The sequence below is a fragment of the Parus major genome, chromosome 3 (assembly GCF_001522545.3).
Source record: "Parus major isolate Abel chromosome 3, Parus_major1.1, whole genome shotgun sequence".
NCBI lineage: Eukaryota > Metazoa > Chordata > Aves > Passeriformes > Paridae > Parus > Parus major.
The window spans coordinates 88,360,716-88,383,804 of record NC_031770.1 but is presented as its reverse complement, the minus strand read 5'-3'; the positions used below and the strand labels follow the sequence as shown (position 1 = coordinate 88,383,804).

At 39.8% G+C, this 23,089-nt stretch overlaps 1 protein-coding gene across 3 annotated transcripts in view; it reads left to right on the top strand.

Annotated features, from left to right (window-relative positions):
* The first annotated feature begins 17,480 nt into the window (after positions 1–17,480).
* Positions 17,481–23,089, top strand: part of PRIM2 (DNA primase subunit 2) — an 89,174-nt gene continuing 83,565 nt past the window's right edge. For 2 of the 3 annotated variants that reach the window (XR_004496492.1, XR_004496493.1), the window contains exons 1-3: positions 17,481–17,728; positions 18,431–18,534; positions 18,847–18,926. Coding sequence is in view for 1 of the 3 variants with exons in the window: in XM_015622953.3 (XP_015478439.1) it covers positions 17,575–17,728; positions 18,431–18,534; positions 18,847–18,926 (338 nt within the window). In the remaining 2 variants the exon portion in view is untranslated. The remainder of the gene's footprint in view (positions 17,729–18,430; positions 18,535–18,846; positions 18,927–23,089) is intronic. The other variant, XM_015622953.3, reaches the window with a different exon arrangement.

The following is a 23,089-nucleotide window of genomic DNA, read 5'->3' as shown; positions in this document are numbered from 1 at the left end:
GCTTCCCTTGTGAGCCTTCCCCTAGCTGCTCATCTGTGGAGAGCAGCAGGATTTTATGGGACTTGGTACTTCTTGAGTCAGACTTCTTTGATTTTCTGTCAAAATAGTAGATGATTATTTTGTTGGTAATGGTCAGATGTGCTAGTTCCACAAGCATTATGGTCTTTGCAGTGTGTGAAGTCAGAATTGTTATGGCCTTTAGTTAGGCAATGCTCCTATTGAGTGTGGGGATTTTACCTCTGATTAAAACAGGGATTACCACAAGCTTCTACTTCATCCCTTTCCTGGTCTTGGAGGAGGGTTGGGATAACAAAAGGTGCATCTTTTTTCTCAGCTGCCAGAGTTTCAGGGAGCTTGGGCAGTGTTAATGAAGCACAGCTGGGCCTCATCTAAACAATTCAAGCTAAAGGGTGAAGCCATGAGGTGATTCCAGAACCTTCTGGGCTTTTCCAGTCAGGCTGTGGATTAATTAATTTTCTCTGCCTGTGCTAGAGGTGGAAGGAAGCTTTTTAATGTCTGCTAGGGGATAATGTTCCTTTTGCTGCTCACTGAAAGCATGGCTGCCTTAGCTTAAATGGGTGAAACTGTGTCCTATGGCCCATTTTGGGGACTTTAATGTCTGAAGGGAGGAGGCTTTATGTGGCAAGTCCCTCTGATTCCAGGGGGTTATATGCAGTGTGGGTCAGGCTGGGTTTTAACCCATCAAAATGCACTTGTGTGTTACCTGCAGAGGTAATTGAATGTATATGTACATCCCCAACGGAGCTGCCTCCCTGGCATGCCTAAGTATTCCCTGCATGCCTGTGTGTTCTCTGCAAGCTACATTACACATCAATAAGACAATCTGTATATTGCATTAGGACAGACCCTATGCAGACAATGCTCCAGGTGCTGCTTTTTCTTTTTCTTTTTCTTTTTCTTTTTTTTTTTCCCCTGTGTAAATCCTGAAATATGGCTGATATGGTCCAGTGCAAAATGAGCCTATACTGGAAATGGTGAAATTGTAATGTAAAATATACTGGGGTCAGTGGGGTGTGATGTTTTTTGCATACATTTTTTCTTCTCCCTTGACTCACGTGGCATTCTCCTGCATATTGGGGGAAAGAAGCTTCATCTTGCACAGAAATGTGATGTCCTTTACTGCCAGAGGCTGTTGATGTTTTAAATGAGGAAAAAGCACAATGCATGAAGAAGGAAAATTTAAGTGTATTCATTTTGTAAATTAGATACGGTGTCAGGAGACTCTTTGGAAATAGCATGGTTTGAATGGAGAACCAGACTACAAGACAGTTTACTGAACTTTTCATCACTATTTGTACTATGGGAGCTTTTGAAATAGAAAGACAGTGAAGTATTTTATAGCTGTTTAATAGTGGACTGTGGTTTTTACTAGACATTTATCTTCCCTCTGAGTGTATATAAGATAAGTAAACACTATGTAGTGTAATTGCATTGTGTTGGAAGTGCTTTAATTTAGGGCTGCTTTATGTTCCCTGTTTGTGACACATATTGTCCCCAGCCACCGTGAGGAGGTGCAGGTGCTGCCTGACTCCATCCCAGGGTCCAACATGTATCTGAGCTTGCTCCTGGGATCTCAGCCTGTTCCTGGCATCTAAGTGATGCTTTTACTGTTCGTATTGAGCCAAAAAGTCTAAAGCAGAAGTGGTTGTGGCCCTGGACTGTTTGGGAAGCTCAGGTAACTTCTGGCTCTAGGCCTGACTTAATTTCCCTCTCATTTCTTTATAGTGAAACTCATGTTAACCTCCTCCATGCCTTCAGTCCCTCTTTAGCATTCCAAAGGAATGTAGTGCAGGGAGCAGTACACCCTTCCAGGGCTGGCAGCTATCTCATTACAATTGTAAAGATGCATCACCAGGCATCATGAATGAAACATTGTTTGCAAAACCAAAAATGTGTTTGGGGCATTTTTAGGTACTATTAACTTAGGCTAACTCATTCATGGAAATAATATGGAAAGATCAGAATTCTAGTGTAATCTGAAAAAAGGTGGTCTCGGTATGGTCAAGACTCTTCTTTCCCTTCTCTCTTTACTTTCCATCTACATAAATTTTTAGTTTCAGCTGGCATGGGGAGAGTTTCACTGTAGTTATGGGTCTTAAGGACCAGTCATTTGAGAGGGAAGTGCCCTGGAGAAAGAGCTGCCACTGCCAAACCATCCACCTCCTGGAGCTGAGGATTCATGAGGAGTCATGCTGTACTGGGATTGGTGCATGTAGTGCTATTTTCCCTTCTGGTTTTTTCCTCTTGGAGACAATTATAAAACAGATCTCTTACTACTTAATACTGAGAGGCAAGACAGAAAACCTTTTTTTTTTTTTAATATGATAATAGGGGAAGTTTAGGCTGATGGACATCTGTTGCATAGTCCCTTTGTCTTTTCTCTGTTAGCCTTTCATGTAGTTTAGCCCATGTGGGAAGGAAAAAAAAGAATTTTTTTTCATTCTGCCGTGGAAGATGCTTTTCTTCCTTGGAGCAGAAGTTCCTCCCATCTCAGTAGCCAGTAACAGCCCTCCTGTTTGTCCTTATGTCAAAGCCACAGTCCCAAGCTAATAGAGATGAGCTGAAATGATTTGTCAGGCTCTGGGTGCCTGTGAACCTGAGCATGTTCTCGGATCCCTTGGAGCCTGGCAGGTGCGTTGCCAGCTGCACGCTTCCCACACCCATGTCCTTGTGGGGAGAGCCCTTGGAATGCTGAGTCCAGCTGAACACAGAGGTTGGAGAAGAGTGTGAGGGGGAGTCTATCAGATTCCTCTCTTCCCTGCTTCCCCTCCTGGCTGCTCTTTGTTGCTTCTTTTTGCTAAGATGTCCCGGGCGCAGTCTCTTCTCCTGTGGGACATGGATGTGATAATATCCCAGGATGACTCTATCTTTTCCTCAGGAATAGCTTAATGTGTCACAGCTGGAGAGACAGCATCCCTGGAACACACAACAGACACAATTGTTGATATATTTTATATATTAGTAAAGGCCTGTATGCACAAACCAGCATTTGAAATAAGTCATAATATTAAGGGCTAAAATCCTTGAAACTTGCCTGCAGAAGAGAGAGTAAAGCAAAACAATATCCTTGTGTGTAGGAGAAAAAATGGAAACTGTGTGTGTTCGGCAATAGTAGCTTGCTCTGCCCGCAGACCCTGTAAAACCCTATAAAAGGTGTGCTAGAGATAGAAATAAACGGTGTTCACATTTACTTCTGTGAAGGCTGGTGAATAAACTGGCGGTTTCTCAATACACAATCATGAGATAATGTTTTAAAAGGAATGCAAATTCCCTATCAGTGCACACTCTGCAGGTGTGCGGTTTGTTGCTGCCTTTTTTAATGGCTATTCATTTTACTCTATTTTTCCCTAGACTTAGAGTATTTCTGTCTTGTGCTTTCTTGTTTCCCAAGAAAATACCATGAAATACCTTGAGATCCTATTTCTGCCAAATTTATTTATAGGACAAGTGGTAATTTTAGATATTTTCCTTACTCTTTTTCAGTGTGGGAGTACTCAACCATAACCTGAAGCAATACCCCAAATAACTATTGGTGAAAAAGCAGATACCCCAAACAAGTGTCTCAAAATTAGGCTTTTGTTGTGGGATGGCCTATCACTGGAATGATAATAAATAATTCCTTTCAGAAAAGGGAATGAAAACTTGTGATTTCAATGAGGATCAAGAGGGCAAGCTTTGATGCCTATTCCTGCACTTCATGTCACTTTTCTTGTTTTCACCTCCTATTGGGTTTCTTGGGCTTTATTTCTAGAAATTACATTTCTTCTGTTCCTCATCTGTCCTCCTGCTCCCCTTTCTTCCCAGATTTTACGCATTTTAATGGGAATAATTGTAGAAAGTTTTGGCCCTATTCACTGCACTTTATTTCATCTCAGTACATTTGGTTGTAGTTACTCCATTTCAAATTTTCTGTTTATTTTTCAAAATTTCGTTTTTGATTGACCATATGTTCTTTCCAGAGTGGCTGTTCAACTCTGTCCTCCAATTTCAAGATTTCAGGAAAGGGAACAAAATCTTGTGATTTCAATGAGGATCAAGTGGGCAAGCTTCGGTGCCTTTTCCTGCACTTCATATCATTGCATTCACTATTCTTGTTTTCACCTCCTACAGGGATTTTTGAGGGGTTTTTTTAACTTTTATTTCTTCTCTTTCTCTTCTGTCTCTTTTCTTCCCTTTTTTCTCAGTCTTTAGGGATTTTAATGGTAATAATTTTGGCAAGTTTTGGTGCTGTTCCAGATTTCATTCCCCTTCCTGAAATGTATCTTTGTACATTATTGTGTGTGAATTGATGTAAATACCTCATCTAGTGTAGTGTGAATGTTGCCATCTCTGATTTATACTTAAACTACTGCTGTGGTTATTGTAAATCATGTTGTATTATTCATTGTTAAATTAGTCAATTATTAAAAGTTGTTAAACCCTTTTAGATATGTGCTGCTGACCAAGTCTGAGGTGCTACTTGGACTTGACCACACCTAGGCTGGATCAGGCATTTAGAAAGTAAAGGGTCTGAGACTTGTCTCGGTAGGAGGATCTCCCTTACCCTTGCCTTTTTGTGACCCTGGTCTCTATGCAAATTGATCCTAATACAGTTTTCCTTCCTGTACTTCATCTGTGTAGTAGGTAATAGAGTGAAACTTGCCACCAAGTTTTAAGTCATGCTTTTGCAAATTTATATTATATGTGATTTTGCCAATACCTTTGATAGTGATTCTTTAGGTGGCCTAAACCACTCATTCACATCAGCGAACTGCAATTTCAAGCTGTGTCTATGTAATGCCATTTCTTTGCAGTCCATCTGCAGAGAACTTTTTATGTACACTACATAAAAGCAGGGGTGGGCATCCATTTTAAATTTGTCATTTTGACTATCTCTACTCAGCAGAAAGCGGGAGGACTCCTAGACAGTGATTCATCTTGGGATGGTGTAAGTATCAAAAATACACTGGAGATCTTTTGTTCTGAGACCATTCTCTCACTGCAGTAAACAATGAGGCAGCCAAGTAAATGAACTTAAATTAGACTTAGCCTTTAGGTGGTTAAATTGGCCAAGTGAATGTAATTAGAAACAATATTCTGTTGTGGAAATTTTCATTACTAATGCACAAAAATGCAAAGGATGACCTCATGAAATATTATTCTGCTGACTGCTTTGTCAGTGTAACTGGACAAAAATGCTTGTAAAAACAAAATAGACATGGTTGTGGGCTAGCTACTCAATAAACTGTACACACAGGTTGCAACTGGTGACCTATGGTGAATCTGCTGAATGTGCCAAGGGTCAAATAGCTGCAGAATTAACAAATTGAATGGTAGGAATTGGCTGGTTTTACAGAGATTAAAACAGCATGTTGAAAAAGATTTGCTTCAGTCAGGTTATCTGTAAGTGACCCATTTGATTGAACATTTGATTGTTCAGTAAGGACTGAGGTTGAGTCCAGTAGGTTTCAGCAGTAAACGCACATCAGGGCCCTGTTTGAGTTGGATTGTTTGGGAATGTTGTCCATACCCCATAAACATGACATGTCCAGTTTACAGGTTAATGACTCACAAAGGCAGTTTGGATTTAATGACCTCTGAGTTTAAGGATATACTCATTGCTCCAGATACAGTACCCAAAGTTGTTGTTGTTCAGCCAGGCATCAGTCACGACAGGGAGGGAAGGCTGTCCCACAGCTCCCTGCAGTGGGTGCCCAGGGATGCTGAGCTGCCACCTACCACCAGCAACACTGACATTCATGGCACTGGTAACATGACCAAGAAGCTCCTGAATAGTCTCTGGGCCAAGGAGCTGTCCTCTCTGTTTTAATTTACAATTATATACCTTCTTGTGCTACTGTTTTCCCTCTTGAATCCTTGAGCTGCTAATAATTCTGGCACACCATACATAGAATATTTATTTTCCTTGTCTCTCTATGGACTCACAGCTCATTTTCTGCAGTCTGAGCAGAGGCTGTGCAGCTGTGGTGTTAGAGGATCTTTGGTGCAGAGACTGCTAAAGCCCTGGGCATGTGGGAAGTATGTAGCAGAGTTCAGAAAGAGACAGACTTCACTAAACAGGATATATATTATTGAGATGATGGAAGAGAGTGAATTTGGAAAGGGTATAAGCCAGGGGCATAAACCAGCTAAACAGTAAATTTGGGAAGAATCTGTCCTTGTACATCAGTTCTTTCATGACTGTTTACCTTGTGGGTTTTGTGGAAATCTCTTTTGCAGCATCTGGAACCAAGCACTGTTAAAACCAGATCACATTAAGTAGCTGCTTGGGCTGCTCCTGTATTTGCAGTTCCTGTACTTTGAGCAAGAACTGTGTGAAAAGACAAGCCACCTGTGTTCTGCATTGCCCTGATGTTAGTGAGGAGATGGGGGTAGAAAGTGATTGGAAAAGATGGACCAATGGCTACTAATCTTCTTTGTCAAGTCATTCAGTATTTCATTTTTCAACATTACAGATGGAAAACAGCCCCCTTTTTCTTCATTTGTAGAAAGATATCTATCTGTTCCCATATCTCTGTCACATTCTTGTATAACTGATGTCCTTGGTGATGGTGGCAATTAAAGAATATTGGCACTTTAATCCAATGTCTGTTATGGGGTAGTGCATGGTGGTCCTCTTGCTTGCTTTAGATTTATTTCTGTACAGAGGCTCTGTCTTGTGACTGGTTATCAATCTCCTTAGCATTGGTAGGGGTTATTTTTTATCTTTTCTATTTATTATGTTAGCTTTGCCTTTAGAGCTTGTCTGTCTTGCATTTGAAAAATAGACAAATCTGATTTCTCTCCTAAAATATCATAGCTCAAGCATTTTTTGAAAGAAAACTGTCAAGGGGACATGTTTTTGTTACTTAGAAAAAAAGACTCGGTCATTAAATGCTTTCCTTCATGTGTGAATTTGTGGTAGTTAAAGCTGCCTTCAAGGTAAAATATGCAGTGATATGCAAGAAAATATTGCAGTGATGCAAAAATTTTGCTTATGAGAAGTCTGAATCAAGTTAACACTGGCTCGCTTCCAGGGAATGCCCTTATTTCTCATTTAGTGAGTTTCAGGACCATTTGATCCTCTTTATTTTTATGTGACTTCTCACTTTCCTCTTTGCCTCACTACAGTCAGAAGATACTATTTATTATTTTCATATTAATATAATAGAAATGAAGGAAATACTATTGCTATGAGACCTGGAAAATTCTAGGCTAACACCTACAGGTAGTTCTAAGGACTAAGATTCCTGTGTACTTTTCTATTTCCTTGAGCACTGCCTTCAGATCAGCAGCATCTGTGCTATTCTGAGATAGTTGGGACATCTGGGTATCTTGGATGAAACTGCTGAAGAGTTGTGGATAGGCAGATTAAGGAAATTAGGAGGATAAACTGTTCAGAAGTTCTATAGAACTGAATTCTGATAGTCATAATTCTTAAGGAATTCTTAAGGGTGCAAGGTAGGTACCATATTACCTTACCAGCATTGTTCCCATTCCATGTGACATTTTGTGGTGAGGACTGGGACTCACTATTTAAGTGGCAAATGCTGTCTGTGTAGCTGATCTCTACTGGCTGCCTTTGCAGGCTGCTGGAATACAGCAGCAGCAGCAGATTTTTGAGTTGGCAGCTGGTAGTGGCAAATTTCAATCAATATAGATAGATAAACATCTTGGAGATGGTAAATATTCAGCATGCCTTAAAGCTGATAGCTGAAGTAGAAGAGACCTAGAGGTATGTTCATCCAGGGGCAACTACTTGCTACACCTTAGAACTTTTTATTACTTTTATAACTACTTCTATATCTTTAACACCTTAAAACTTTCTATCTATTTTCTGTGCTTGGAATTCCCACACAGCTGTCTTGCCCAGAGTGAACGTACATCTAGGTCTCTTTCTTCTACTTCAGCTATGAGCAGAGATCACGTTAATTCAGCACATTTGCTAAGTGCTTGTAAGACTATAGGTTGTAAGACTATAGGTTATAAGGTCTTTTAATGGTTAATTAGTTAATAAACTAATGCTACAAAGAATGCTTCTACTTTCACACTAATAGTTAATTATTTTGTCTTATATGTCTTTGCTGCAATGCAGACAGCTGAGGTTCTCACTTTAATCTGTGAAGAACTTAAAAGTAACTCTTTATTAGTATACCAAAAATAAGAAAGATAAAAATCGCAATTTAAGACCTTAATTTTATAAAATCTGCTTTAAATTCAATATCTAGATTCACAATATTCTCTAAGGACATTTGAATGCCATTTTCCTCAAAATTATATATTGTCCAAAGGTTAGAACTTCAATGTTTGGGATGTTGATGAAGCAAGCCTCATAAAACAGCCCAATAATTAAAATAACACCAACCAGAAACTGGTTGGTGCTTCTTAATTTTCAACCACTGTAAATGTATGCAACAAGAAATAGCAAAGCTTTGCCTCCCAGAGTCAAGATGTAGGTTTTTTGCAATATTAGTCACAGAACTGATTGCATATCAAACTATTTTTGGTGCATTTTGAGCTGTTGATTCCACACCATCTTTCAGACATGCTGGTTTGTGCATTGATAATAAATTGCTTTTTCAAGAGCATGGCTCTTGCATGCCACTGCAATACTAACAACAAGAAGAAGAAAGAAACATGGTTTGCTGCCTTTTTTATACAAATGTTCTCAACCAAAAATGTGCCCAATAGATAGAAAAGTCTATTTATTTTTTAAAAGAATCCAGTTTCAGATAGTTGAAGAAATCTGAGTAACTCAGCTCTAGTCAGGCTTGAGTAGTAAGCACAGCTGGACTCCAGACACTGACTCACTCTCCAATAAACACTACCCAGATTTTTTCCAACAGGCTATTTTCTGCCCATAAATCTTCCAACTTCCCATGATGTACAGTTAGGCTGAGATCATGTCAATGTAGACAGAAAAACTGAATCTATTTACATTTGTAAAGAGGAAAATAAGGCAAGGAAATACTTTACATTCACAAAGAGGAAAATAAGACAAGAAATTTGAAACTAACTAGCACCAATAAAAGCAAAAGAACAACTGGAAAACATAGAGACAACTTTGGAATGTCTTTACAGCAGGAATATTGTGCCTCTGTGTTTATGGGCTTGCTCATGATAAGTAAGCTTTTTGTTGCAAGTAAGAGAGGTTAAGAAAAACTACCCTTACTTAAAAGAAACAGGACCATATAATTTTAATTTGTAGCATGTTACAACCAGACTATAGGGGAAAAAAATCCCCTTACATTTTGGTAAATATAAGAAAATAAACAGTGGTCTCTACCAACCCCAGTCTTGCTATTGTATATGAATAAATAATTATTGATCTGAAGGACTGTTTGCAATGTCTTGCTGCAAATTTCAGATATATCCATGTTCTTGTGACCACAGCATGTGAACTTATACTAAGTTTTGGTACAACCAAATTGCTTCAAGTTTACTTTGGAAAATTTGCATTTAACTGAAAGAATCCAAGATCCACTCTTTCCTAAATCAAGCATCTTAGACCAGTTCTAATTGTATGGGTGCATACAGTGGATGAATTCCATGATTATTGTATACAGGAAGTTTTTAAATATACTTCCTTCTGGCTACAGAGCCTAAATTAAAATTAAGTCATGGAGCATATTCTGCTTCTTCTAATTGTGTTGTCAGTCTCCTGTAGATCATGAGTAAGCACCTTACAGTCAACCTGTCATCAGTACGGCACAATTTAAAATAAGACAGTTGTTACTGATGGAAAATGATCTGTCAATCACAAAAACAACATAGAAATTGTACCGTTGAATTTCCAGAGCCATCTAATTTAGAAGTAGTTTTTACAGATATCCAAAGTTACTAACCAACTGCTTTCTCAGTTCTATGCAATATGGTAAAGATAATACCCCAGAGTAAAACTGTGACTGACAAAGAGGCTAGTACAGAGTCCCAACAACCAAACCAAACTGATATATAAATTTGGTTGGTCTAGAAAAATCTCAGCCAGGCATTTTTTTCAGTTTGAAGATGAAAAATGTCAGCAAGAATGAGTTCCTGATATTTTCTTTGGCTGCTAGTGAAAACTCTTCAATATTCAGGCTATTACCCTTGAACTTTGAAGAGTCTGTCATAGCAACATTAAAAAAAGAAGTTAGTGAATCCAACTTGAGTTTACTGAGGGAGACAGGAAGCTTATGAGAGAATGCAGATATTTTTATACCTGATTCAGGAAAACACTCAAACTGAAGTAAAACATTATGAAGAAGGATAAATGCAATGAGAAATTAAGCTAGTCTTTTGCCTCCAACACAAATAATTTGTAAGAGGAAATGTATTTATAATTATCTAAAATGTCATTACCCCCTCCCTCTTTTTTTACACATGACATAACTGAATGTTCAGAAAAGCCCTTTGTCTGATGTGTTCCTTTGAATTTCAGTGCTGTCAAGAGATGGCATCAGGAAGGTGTCACTGTTTTGCCTACTTGGCATATGCCTACATTTGAAAGGGCAGAATGTTGGAAGGTCTGCTTCTTTTCCCTGGACACTGTAAACTCCTTGGATGGCAAGGCTGAGGTGGAACCATAATGAAGAACAAAGTCTAGATCACTTCACCTGCAACTGCTGAAGGTGAATGCCTGGAGATGCAGAATCAGCAGGTTAGTGAGTGTGATGCTGGTGAAAAGAAGCAGGGGAAGAAATTGGATTGGTGGTGTGGCCATCAGAGACGGCAAGAAGTGAAGTGTGGTGGTGTGGTCCAGAACACCAGGCTGCTGGGGTTACTACTCTGACTACTGTTTTGCTGCCTTCAAATGAGCAATGCCTGCACGTATTTGGAATGGCATGATCTGGGCAGGCAGTAACCCAAGGGCTGCCTATGTAGAAGACAGAGCAGGGAAAGGAAATATGAGGAAACACACACACACACACACACACAATGAGACCATGAGCATCATGAATTCCTGGGGCCCAGAAACTGTCAGAGTGAACTGAGTTGTACCAAGCTGTAAGAGCTGACAGAGAGATGGGGACTTCAGAAGGCTTTTCTTTCTAATGCTGTTTATTCCATAGCTTAGGTTACAGCAGGGGGTCGTGGGTTGGCCTACAGCTGCTGGCTATAGGCAAGCCATGTGTCCTGAAGCCCCTGTGGTTCAGGTTACAATGCATTATATATATATGTGTGTGTGTTGTTAATAATGCAACTGATAACTTGGTTTTCAAATTGTAAATTTAAACATATTAAACCCTTGTACTTAGTGTGGCTATATTGTAGGCAATTTTAATGGTTATTCAAAAGCTATTAGGATGAGTCTCAGCTTCTGAAATTTGTTATGCAAATATGCCATGCAGTTTTCAAAATAACAATGTGTGTACCAGATTTCTGCATTCTCATGTAGGTGAGCTGAAGAAAGATTGCCAAGATACTGGTGCCAATAGTTATTCTAGCTCTGTAGTCTGAAAATAAATCACCAGTTTTATCAGCAAGCCCTGAATTTTAAGGAGATTTACAGTAGGAACTGATTTCCACAGTGCTGGTGGATGGGCTTGGGGTTTTATATTCTGAGGCTATATTCTGCTTCTGGCAAAACCAATGCAGTTTTAGACAATACTTAATGGGGAGAGGAGCCTTAATTGAAACTTTTCCTAGTCAATTTTACTATCTTAGCTCAAGTTCCACAGAGTTTCAGACAAAGGAAATTACAGACCATGACAAAAGTAACACAAAGGCAAAATACTATGAACTAAGACAAACTAATATATTTGGTTTACAGTAGGAAAGAATTGGCTCAAGAATTGGCTGGTATGTTTGTTAATCATCTTTGTCTCATATGTCTTGCTTAGGCAACTTACAATTAATTGCAATTTTGCTTACATAGGGAATGTAAGTTAGCTCCTTATGTTGGTATCTATTCCTAACAGGGAAGAGGACCTTGTATTACATGCAAGGAAGACTTCATTCCCCTAATTTGCAAAAACACTTAAGTTTCCAGTCCTGAACACCACTTGTATTTGAAAGAAGACCACAAACCTCAAACCCAGAAAACAAGCAAGTAAAAAAGCCAAACAAACTTGAGGTGAACAAAGGGAAAACAATCAACTATGTAAGCACCTAAATTTAGGCAGTCTAGATGTCCTTTTGGAGGCCTGCAGGATACCCACCTCTTTCCAAATATTCTTGGGAAAACTATTCCCTTTAAAAGAAGAGGTTAAAAGGTAGGTGCAGGTTTAGTGGCTCGATTAGCAGAATAAATCCCACCCTCATGTTTATTTTGAGGGGTTTCACTTGTAATGGTGAAAGTGCTCTAAGTCTAATATGAACATTTATTAGGAATTGGAACATGGCTGGCTGCTTACAATTAGCTTGGAATTTTGCAGACTGTTTTACGAAGTGGTTGAGTATTTGAAAACTCAGTATGTGTCAGGACTGAACAAGACATTTTTTCATCATCAAGTCATAGGCTTAAAACAGGAAGTCTTCCAGGCCAAGCCTGTATTATACAATCAAACACTAAAAAGGCTGAACAAAATCTTTCAACTGCAGTGGGTTTCTTTTAATGGAGATAGAATAATATTTTTAAATTTTCAGAAAATGAGATTTTCCTTGTAAAAATTATTTAAATTTTGGGGTTTTTTTTGTATTATTCTGAATCCTGACAAAGAAGTCTTTATCTGATTAAAAAAAGTTAAAAATCTTAGGTATATAACTATGTCTAACTCTTATGTTGGATAGAAATACTTTTGGGGTTAATGAAATCTTTCAATTACCTATGGATTACTTGATAAGAAAGCATCCTATTCTTCTCTGTTACACAGGTAGAATTTTGGTTATTCTCAGGAGGGTATTAGAAATGCAGTAAATCTTAAATGTTATGTGTAACAAAAGTATTTTCTTACTGTAAATTACTTTAGTCATAATAAAAATCCAAGAAAAGAAAACATCAAGATCCCTTCAAACAGACAAGCTTTGAAAAACTTTTTCTGTTTCAGAAGCTCACAATTTAAATATGATAAAGATAGACATACTAGGAAGAAGAAGGTCTTTATGTAGCAAATTAAATGAAGTCTAGAAATGAATTCTACTGTTTTTTGGTCTTGATTTTGGATAGTTCAAACCTTCTCCTGTTTGGAGATGATGGAGCAGGGGCTGAGCTCAAGCTGTATTTATGCTGACCAGCCTGGATGCTTGTGTTAATTGTCTCATTGCTGCTGCTCCACACACAAAAGACTGAGTTCTGCTTTTCTTTTCCGTCGTAGAAATTTGAATCTTCCTCTCTTTTCTTTACTCAGGCGCCAATTTCTCAAGAATGTGAGTGCATTGAATCTTTGATACTTCAGCCCCTCTCTTTAACATTGAATCAATGCTCAAAAGTTACCAGAGGAAGATTGATTAGAGGAAAAATACAAGTCAACTCTCCCTTGCCCCCAGCATGACAAGCAAAATTATTTCAAGTACATAGAGCATCTTGTAAGGAAATACAAGGATAACATTCTTTTGGAGAAAGCCTAGTGCAGGGACAGGGCAGATTTTGTCCCTATATATGCCCTGAAAAACTATGCAAAGGGGACCAAAAATACAATAGTATAACAGAAGAAAGATGCAATGAAAGTATTTGTTACAGCAGCCTAAACATAATGAAGAAGATGCATGCAGTGAGAGGCAGAGGTAAATGACAGACCTACCTGTCAGGATAAATTTAAGAAGATTGTGAAGGTGTATCTAGATTTTCTCTGCCTCTGCACTAGTCTTGAACAGGGGATTTGTGGAATAAATCTAGGATTCGCAAGCCCTGTATAAGTGGAGCCAGAGAGACTTAGAGTGTCACAAGGGATGTGACCATTGTTACTCTCCACTTAAACAAATTAACAGTGAGAGCATATTCCATTTAAAGCAGCCCTCTGAATCTCTCTTCACTGCATGATTCATGCTTTACTCACTTCACAGCCTGCAGGAATTGAAAGGCCAGCTCAGAACATTTACCCTGCTATTTATAGTAAGTACAGAGGTACCTGTGCATTGCAGTTAGAACTAAAATCCTGGTATAACCTGGATGTCAAACATTTAAAGAAGTAATAAAAAATATGGAGAACTGCAAGACAGAAAAAAAAAAAAAAAAAAGGATTTGGGCTAGGAATTACACAAATAGACTCCAGGAAAAGATTTCTGAAAAGGTCAGATCAGTAAAGGAATAGAGTTAGACAAGGGGGAAATATGGAAGTAAATATTTCAAACGAACAAAAGTTAAAATATTATTCAAGAAATACATTTTAAGAGGTGAAAACACCAAAACTCCAAGATATTAATACAATATATTTAAAGACAGAATTACATGAGAATTCAATCAGCCTGATGATACATGCAGTAAGATTGTCAATTAACAATAAGAGTTGCAAGGGAGCTGGAAGCAAGGAAGGGACATTTTGTGCTGTCAATGCCATCCATATAGGTCCAAACATCCCAGACATGAGGGATAAATAGGGGTTGAAAGACAGACTACATATCAGCATCACTATATTTACCCTTTTATTAGCAGATGTAGTTAAGCAAATGGAGAACAACTGGGCTCTGGCAGATTAGCATTAGGCACTCTGCTAGTTAATATAACAAAAGTGGGAGTAGCAACTGTGTTAATATTTAACATATTTAACATATTTAATGCAAATAAGGATTTTGTTGTTTGTGTCTGTGTTGACACAGACAGCTTGAACAAGCACAAAAACATGTTAAAACAGGTTAAAATGAAAAGAGTAAATTTTTTTTGTCACCTTACTAACTGGAAGGTCCCAGGGCAACACCCTGGCAGAGACACAAGCAGGAAGGCAGGCATTGTTAGGTTCACTCCATCCAAGTGAAAGGCAGGCCTGCTGTTTGCAGTTTATCAAGGGCCCATGCACTTGTAGTTTACCCATGCGCTGTCATCTCCTCTGGGCTTTTTTAATGATCTCTGAGCTTTGACCCTCTCTCTCCCAAAACCAGGGAGCTTAAGTATGTCCATGAGAGTGCCTCCAAGTCTCTCAAAACACCTATATTGTCTCTACACAGAAATGCTTCTCAAAAGAGTATAAACAGCAGTAGACACAATATACAGGCCTCACTGTTCTTCTCCAGACCTTGACATTCCAAGCTACAAGGTCACTTAACTCTACCATCCTCATCCTCCTCCTCATTGCCTATCATCTGCTTTTAACCCTTCTAACAGTGCATTAATTAGGTAGCAGAGCAGTTTGGTGTGTCCTGAATTGGACTGTGTTTGTATGGGATGATGGGGACAGCTTGACAGCTGAGTATATGGATGTTGTTGTAAAACATTTGTGAAGTGGGTTTTTACAATATCAATAATTCTCTTAAAAATACTTAAAAAATCATCCCGCAGTGGTAATGATACTGTGGGAGTAGTGAAAATATATTTAGAAAAATGTAACCAAAAATAGTGAGAAATATTACCACCTGTAGGTTTCACTAGGTGCATCAGTAAGAAAGTTTGAGTTTTGAAATTTGAGGGGGAGTTTAACCCAAGGTGAAAAATTTTCACTTGTCTGTTTTCTTTTCCCAAGAAAATTATTTTTGTGTAAAAGGGTAAGGTCTTGCTTTGTAAGTTTTATTTAAGTACAGTAATACAGTAGTTAAGTCTAGTAGTATAGATGTTAATTTTGATTCTTAATTTCTGCTGAAGTAATCTTCTGTACGACTTTTTGCAATGCTGTTAGTGTCACCAGTTAACTGAAATAAAATAAACCAAACAAACAGGGTCGATCTTCACCTAATTACAGACATTTGGGGATTAATATTCATCAAGAAAGGAAAAAAAAACAATCCTAGAAGTAAAACAAACAACAAGAAAGTAAACAACAGAAGTAGACATAGCTGCTGACTTATGAAAAATCAGCAGGATGTGGCTCAGTAGAATTAGCAATGGACAGCAAACTGCAAACCATGGTTTCCAAAGGTGTGGTGCTGCTTTTGTGCCAAAACTTAAAACATGAGTAGAAATGAAATTTAATTATAATGAAAAGCATTTCTGGTTTCTGTTCTGCTTCTCAGCATTGTCATACTTCTCCCCCTCTGGTCCAGGCTGGGTACAGCACTCCCAGGAAATGTGGGAACTGATGGAACTCCTTGACCTGCTGTGGGACAGCGTGTTGCCAAGTCTCTGTAAAATCTGTTGGGTATTAACATACTGGTCAAAGGCGAAAGCTCCACCTTCTTACAGATATTCAGAGGATTTTGGCAGATGCACTCCTTACTCCTAAGGAACTCAGGCTGCAGTCAGGTGGTGAAGGGAAAAATCTGTGTGGGATGAGCAGTGGCTATTTGGAAAAAAACCAAACCTGTTGCTTCCGGCTAGAGGTTTTTTTTTTAATATGTATAAAGATATGAACTTGCTTCCAGTTAAATATTACAAAAATGTAAATACATAAAAATGTATTAATAGCATGTCCCCTGGAAAATTACAAAGGGTACTGGAGAATGAAATCTGACACTCTGTCCTCCTAAAAACGTTCAGATATTGCCGTGGCAGTGGTTTGGCCCAGACCAAAGAGGAGACGCCAGTTTGAGAACCAGCAGGAGCACAGGAGTATGCACTGCAGGCAGTGGGGATGTGGCCACCTTGCTTTGAAGGTGGAGCGGATTGTCCCGCCCCAGCTGAGCTCAGCACCACGTTTAATCTGTGGCTCCAGAGGCAGGCTGCAGTTCCAGGCCGGCTCCAGGGCAGGGTTTGTTAAAGCTGCCGTCAGATCTCTCGGGGCCGGGCAGGAGCTGCCCACGAACACGGGACTACTGCGTGTCCTGGTCCGTGATCCTTTCGTTGCTCTTAAGAATTTGACAGCCGAAACCACTGGTTTTCCTCACTTTGTTGGCACAAGGTGTAAGCAAGTTCGTATACATTTTTTTACGCTCTGAACTTCTTGCAAGATCATGAACCAAAATTAGCAAGTAAGTGGCGTTTTGTGGCAGGGGCATAAAACAACTTAAGCTGCAGCAAAATGGCCGACACAGCGGCAAAAATAGCAAATCCTGCCGTTCTCTTGGAAAAGGAACAAAATTATAAAACTGTAAAACAGCGGAGAACGTGCCAGTGCCGGAAGTGGCCGTGCCAGGAGTAGACACCTGCCAGCATCTCCCGGCTTGTGCCGGGACCGCCATGCCGGGTGTGGGCACTGCCAGCACCGCCCATGCCGGGTGTGGGCACTGCCGGCCCAGCCCCGCCCGTGCCGGGACCGCTATGCCGCGTGTGGGCGCTGCCGGCCCAGCCCCGCCCGTGCAAACACCGCCCAGGCCGGGTGTGGGCGCTGCCGGCCCAGCCCCGCCCGTGCCGGGACCGCCATGCCGGGTGTGGGCACTGCCAAGCGCCGCCCATGCCGCGTGTGGGCACTGCCGGCCAATGTGCCCCCGCTCACATGGCTGCAGCAGCCAATGGCCGCTCAGAGGGCGTGGCTATGTGCGGAAGTGGGCGGGGCCGGCGGAGCGCGGGAAGCCGGGACGCGGGACTGGGCGGGCTCTGGTCGGGGTCTCGCCGGGTCGCGTCGGGCGGAGCGGCGGGAGCGGGACTCGGGCGGTCGGGACAGGGCCAGAGGCGGCCCTGGGGCGAGGGAGATGGAGTTCTCCAGCCGAGCGAGGCAGAAGCATGCACGGCTGGCTGGAGACCGGCGGGAGCAGTACCCTCACAGCCTGCAGTTTTATCTGGAGCCCCCGATGGAAAGCATCTCCTTGGTGGAGTTTGAGAGCTTTGCCATTGACCGCCTGAAGCGTGAGTAGCGTCCCTCCTTCCCTCTACCTTCCTTCTCCTCCTCTTCCCCACCCCCCCCTTCTTTACCTTCTCCTTCCTCCTGTCTCTTCCTCGATGCTTTGAATCCTTCCTGCCATGGCTGTGTATATTTCTGTCAGGCCTGGATGCTCTGTTCGCCTGACACAAACGGGAGCTGGGCTGGCTGCCGGTGCTGCCGTGAGCTCCCGTTAAAGGAAAACGCGTTGCTCTGCGCCTTTCGGAGAGCTGAGCCAGATTCCGCTTATTGTAGCTGTCGGGACTGTGTAGTTTTGGTTTACACGGGAGGTTTCTATGAGCACGTTTCGCATTCTGTAGATGTTGTGACATGTTTGATGTCTCAGTACTGCATTTCAAGTCGTTGTGGCTGGCAGCCAGGGGACCCTGAAGTCCTGAAAACTGCTGGATCCAGGTTTCCATTAGAGTTGTAACCATAGTTCTGAGATGGATCCATCGGAGTTAGCTGTCTCTCTTCCCTTGTTGACAGTATGGATTCCAGATTTGGGCCAGCTGTTCAGGACTTACAGGCCACATTTTATCCTCCATATTTCTTACCCTTCTCCTCCTAATAACACTGAAAGCAGTTCCTGTGGCCTTACCCCATTTTGTGCCTTTCCCAAGCTGTCATACATTTAGTTTGATTTCAGCATGTTGTCTCTAACATGGACCTTTTCTTTTTTTGCTCAGTGCTTAAAGTAGTTGAAAATCTCGGTGTGAGTTACGTAAGAAGTAGTGATACATACAAAACTAAACTGGAGGGTGAGCTCCGGAAACTGAAGTTTCCATACAGAGTAAGTAAAGATCAAAACACTGAATTTTCTTGTAAAATAAACTCTCTTTATTTTCTTTATGCCATTCAAGAATAACAAATAAAAGCAGAGGTCATGAAATGCTATTTCTAAAACTTTAATTCTGTCATTTTGTTAGAGGTGTAGTTTTTTCTTTGAAGGTATACATTACTTTCTTTACAGTAACCCTGTTCCCCTATAAGTTGGCATTTGTTGTCTAAAAGATGACTGCAATGAACAGCAATGGTAAATTGATTGTGAATTTTTAATATGAGAGAGATAATTTCTCTGAAATAATTAGAATATGTTCTATAGGCTTTGGCTGAGGATGATTATGAGGCAAGAAGAAAAGATCATATCTCTCATTTCATACTACGCCTTGCCTACTGCCAGTCGTAAGTACTTTTTGGATTGTGCCGTACACTTACTATTAATTCTAAATGTATACAGATACTGCAGTGCTTTACTATAGACGTTACAGATGCTTCAGAGTTGCATGGCTACTAATGAGAGGCTTTTTTTGCTCAAAATGGATTTTTTGCTAGGGATCTGATTTCAGCTGTGATGAAAAAGGGATATGTGGAATCAATACCTGGATTTTATAATAACTAAAAATTTTACAAAATTTTGGCTTTTAAACACATACAATTGATTTCAGTCTCTTGATAGCTTTTTTTTTAAATGAAAGCATATCAGTATTAACTGTTTGTCAGGCATTTGCAGTGATTGATAACATAGTATAACTTCTGTATATGCTATGTTGATAACTGACCGAAGACCGGACTATTTAAATAGGCTTTATATTATTGTATAGAGAGCACTGTTTTCTGACCAACTAAAAATACCATCTGAGTTTGAGGTTTCATCTACTGCCTCTGTTTTCTGTCCGTATTCATTGCTGTGGCTGGTTGCACTGCAATTTTTTTGTTATGTGAAATTTCAATCAAAAAGTTGTTCCTGTAAACCACATTCTTTTTGTTTCCCCTGTAGTTTTTGGGTGAAATTAGAGGTTGTCAGTGCTTCATGTCTGCAAGTAGTTTTGTTATACATTTGTATGAAGTCTTTACTCCATACCACTGCAGTCTTTTTAGAATTAAAACTGGCAGATATGAAGCGTATTGAATTGTTAATTCGATAACCAAGCCACAATACAGTTAATTTTAATTAAGTGACTGTGATAGAATGCATATTATAATACTGTGATAGCTGACATGACTAAAGTGCTGCTATGGATATAGATTTGTGAACAAAAACAGGGAAGGTGAGTAGTTGGGATTGTGGTCTAGCCCAGGATATGGAGCTGGAATGGATGGGGCTTTTCTTTGAAATGGCTTTGGATTTCTGCTGTGGAACATCTGATCAGAGTAGGAAGTAGCAAAGGCCTCAAAAGCTTGCCTTCAGATGGATGAAACCTCACTGGAACAGGCCCTGGCTGACTTTTAAACACTCTGAAATCTTCCAGATCATTCACATCCCATCCTGTTCTTTCAAGAGACATCTGGGCTGTGCTGAAGACAGTTTGTCAGTGTGTGTGATCAGTGAGACTGCTAGATCCATGATGCATGTACAATGAGGAACAAGTTGTGGATGTGGAGATCCATACCAGCTTTCACTGCAGTGACTCTGATAGTGTAACTCGAGATACTGAAAGAAGGGAGCAGATTGAATAATAGAATTGCAACTGAAATCCTTTCTCTGTTTTACATACATAATTTATGATTGTGAATGACACGTTTAATATTGCCTTCTTTCTAGTGTCCAGGTTTGTTGTATTTTTATAAACTCCCTTAATCATACTAGTCCTGCATTGTATTGTAAGTTTACCAAAACCCCTAAAAGGTAGTATCCTCAAGTAGTCTGGGGTCTAAAAGGCCCCTGAAAGCCTAGTGGTTTGTATTAGTAGCATTTTGAATGATCAGTTTGGCTTAATTCCAAAGCCAACACTTTAAACATTGAGTTATTATTTAGATTATTCAGACCATTACTTTTTTTGTGGGAGATGAGATGCTTTGAGGGTGTTGGTAGTTAATAAAAATTTTGCTCTTGTGGAAGGTAAGAATTTGACTGAAGTTCTTGCTTCATAATAAACTGGAGATACTGTTCAAACCCTGTGTTTCAGGGAAGTATCTTAAACATTAGACTATAGGCAGGGCAGAAATGGGCAGCTTGTTGAAGGTGAACTGTTGTGCACAAATGAATACAAGCTATTGTGGGCCATAGAAGCAGCAGGAAAGAGCCTGGCTTTGTAATCCTGGTGGGGGAAAAGACCTCTTTAGAGGGAGGAGGGGTTTTGGATAAAGCTCTGGGATGCCCTTTGGACAGCTTGCAGATGCCGTTTTTTGTTCCGAATTTATATGCACTTGCTGCATTTTGATGAAGTAACTTTTAGTTTCTGCTTGTACTTTCAAAAGGTGGATTTAGTGCTTACTCATAACATGGAAAATAGCATTCTAAGAACTGTGAGGTGAGCCTGTACCCAGTGTTCCCTATTCACTCTTGAAAAGCAACTACTTTGGGGTTATTTCTATCATCTACAACTGGCAAGTTACCAAAAGATAAAATTGGAAGGCAGAGAGAGTATACTGTACTTCAAGTTTTTATCATACTAGGTCAGAAAAAATAAGGCTGACAGAAATCATTAGGTTAATTGAAGAAAGTTGTTAAGGTAGGAGTGATTGAAAAAATACACTTAAATAGACATAACTGCAAACTAGGTTGAATTCAGTTCCTGAGGCAGCTGGGTGTACATGTGTTTACATTTTCCTGGGATAGTGGTTTTCAGTTTTTAGTTGGCCAACAGTGCCATCCAGGGGTAAAAGTTTATATTGATTTCTCTTTCCTAATCTCTTATCAGTCCTCACCTGTAAATTGGATTGTTTTGATTTGGTTTTCATATGATCTGAAGTGGCCAGCTCCACCATTCTGGTCAGTTGAATTTGTAAGGTAGTCATCATCTCTTGACTTTCCTTCTTCTGCCTTCTGATAGCCAAGACTTTGAAGCCTATTCCTGTTTGATAGGGTACTTACAGTCTTGAGAGAACAGTTTCACACCTCTTCTAATGTCAGTTAGATCTGTCAAGACCAGGAAATAGAATAATCTTGTTTCATTTGCTTTCATGGCAGATGCAGATTTAAAGATAATTTCATTTGCTATGAATGGGGGATTTTGCTTTTGTCTACTGCATCTCTTGTCACTTTAGCAAATCAGCTACTAAGAACCTTGAAAGTCACAGGAGCATAATTTTCACTTTACTTTCTTAAGATGGAAGAAATTAATTTTACCTCTGCTCTGACAGCTAAACTCTTCTTTCCAGGAAACTTACAAACATACTTTTGTGCCTTTTAAAAGTTTTTTTGTGTTTGATTTGTGTCTGTGTCACATAACAAGGACATAAATTCTATTTCAAACTTAGCAAGGCCTGTTCACTACTCCCTGACATTTCTTTCTGTATGATAAATTAGATTTCACTGCTAAAATTGCTGCCTCTTTATGTTGAGTAGCATTTCCTTTTGTGTGTTATCTGTACCCATGTTCCCCTTGCTGTCTAGTCTTCAAAACTGAAACTCTGAGTTTTCCATTGGTGTTGGTTGCCTAGTAAAGCAGTGATTTGGCCCATGCCCAGAGTTTTCATAAATCAGTGGTAAGTTGTTGGAACTTTTGCATTAATTGTGTAATGTGAGCTACTAGCCTTAAATTCCAGATTTACAAGTATCTGCCTTTCCTGAAGTACTTCTTTGTTCATGCTTCCTAACAAGTATGCTGATTTTTCCTACCCCTTCTTGGGGTGAAGAGTATTTCTGTTCCAAACCCAGCCCCTCAAGTGCTGTTCCCTATATGAAAAAGATTTTTTTTTTAATATTATTTTTATAATTGGGTATCTATGAACAGGTTTAAACTGTTGGCTAATCTGCACACCAGGAAGTTAAGTGGCAAAAAATGAGGAGATATTCTTAACATATACACTTCAATGATCTGCAACTCTCAGCTTCAGCAGCAGCTTGGTTAGTTATCTAATGACAGTGATGTTGCTTTTCAGTTAAGCCTGGGGTTTTGATAATAAATATTATTACTTTGTATGAGTTTGAGATGAGATTGTACAATTCTTTCTGTGTGAATAGTGAGTATAAAATATGGTTTAGTTTTAGAAGTGATGTAAATAATGCCCTAATGATGATGATCCTAGGAAAGTCAGTTTAAAAGTATTTGCTGGACATACACAGTAGTGTGAAGTAGCTTGTCAGCTATTTTGTCAGCTGCAGGAAGAATCCACATAGATGTGTGTTTAACAGAGAAAGTAGTATTTTTCTTGTTATGGTAACTTAAGTGGGTAGGTGGGATTACAGCCTTTGATCTGCCTTCCTGAAGGAAAGGAACAACAGACTGGCTGGTCTCCAAAGCAATTATATATAATTGTGTTTGTGGTTTGTTTGTTTTTTATGTGTGTGTTTGGTGGTGTTGTTGTTTTGTTTGGTTCCCTCCACAGGAAAACAAATGCACTGTAAATCAAGGAAAACGGAAAAAATTGCCACATCCCAGGATTTAACTATAGTCCAGGAT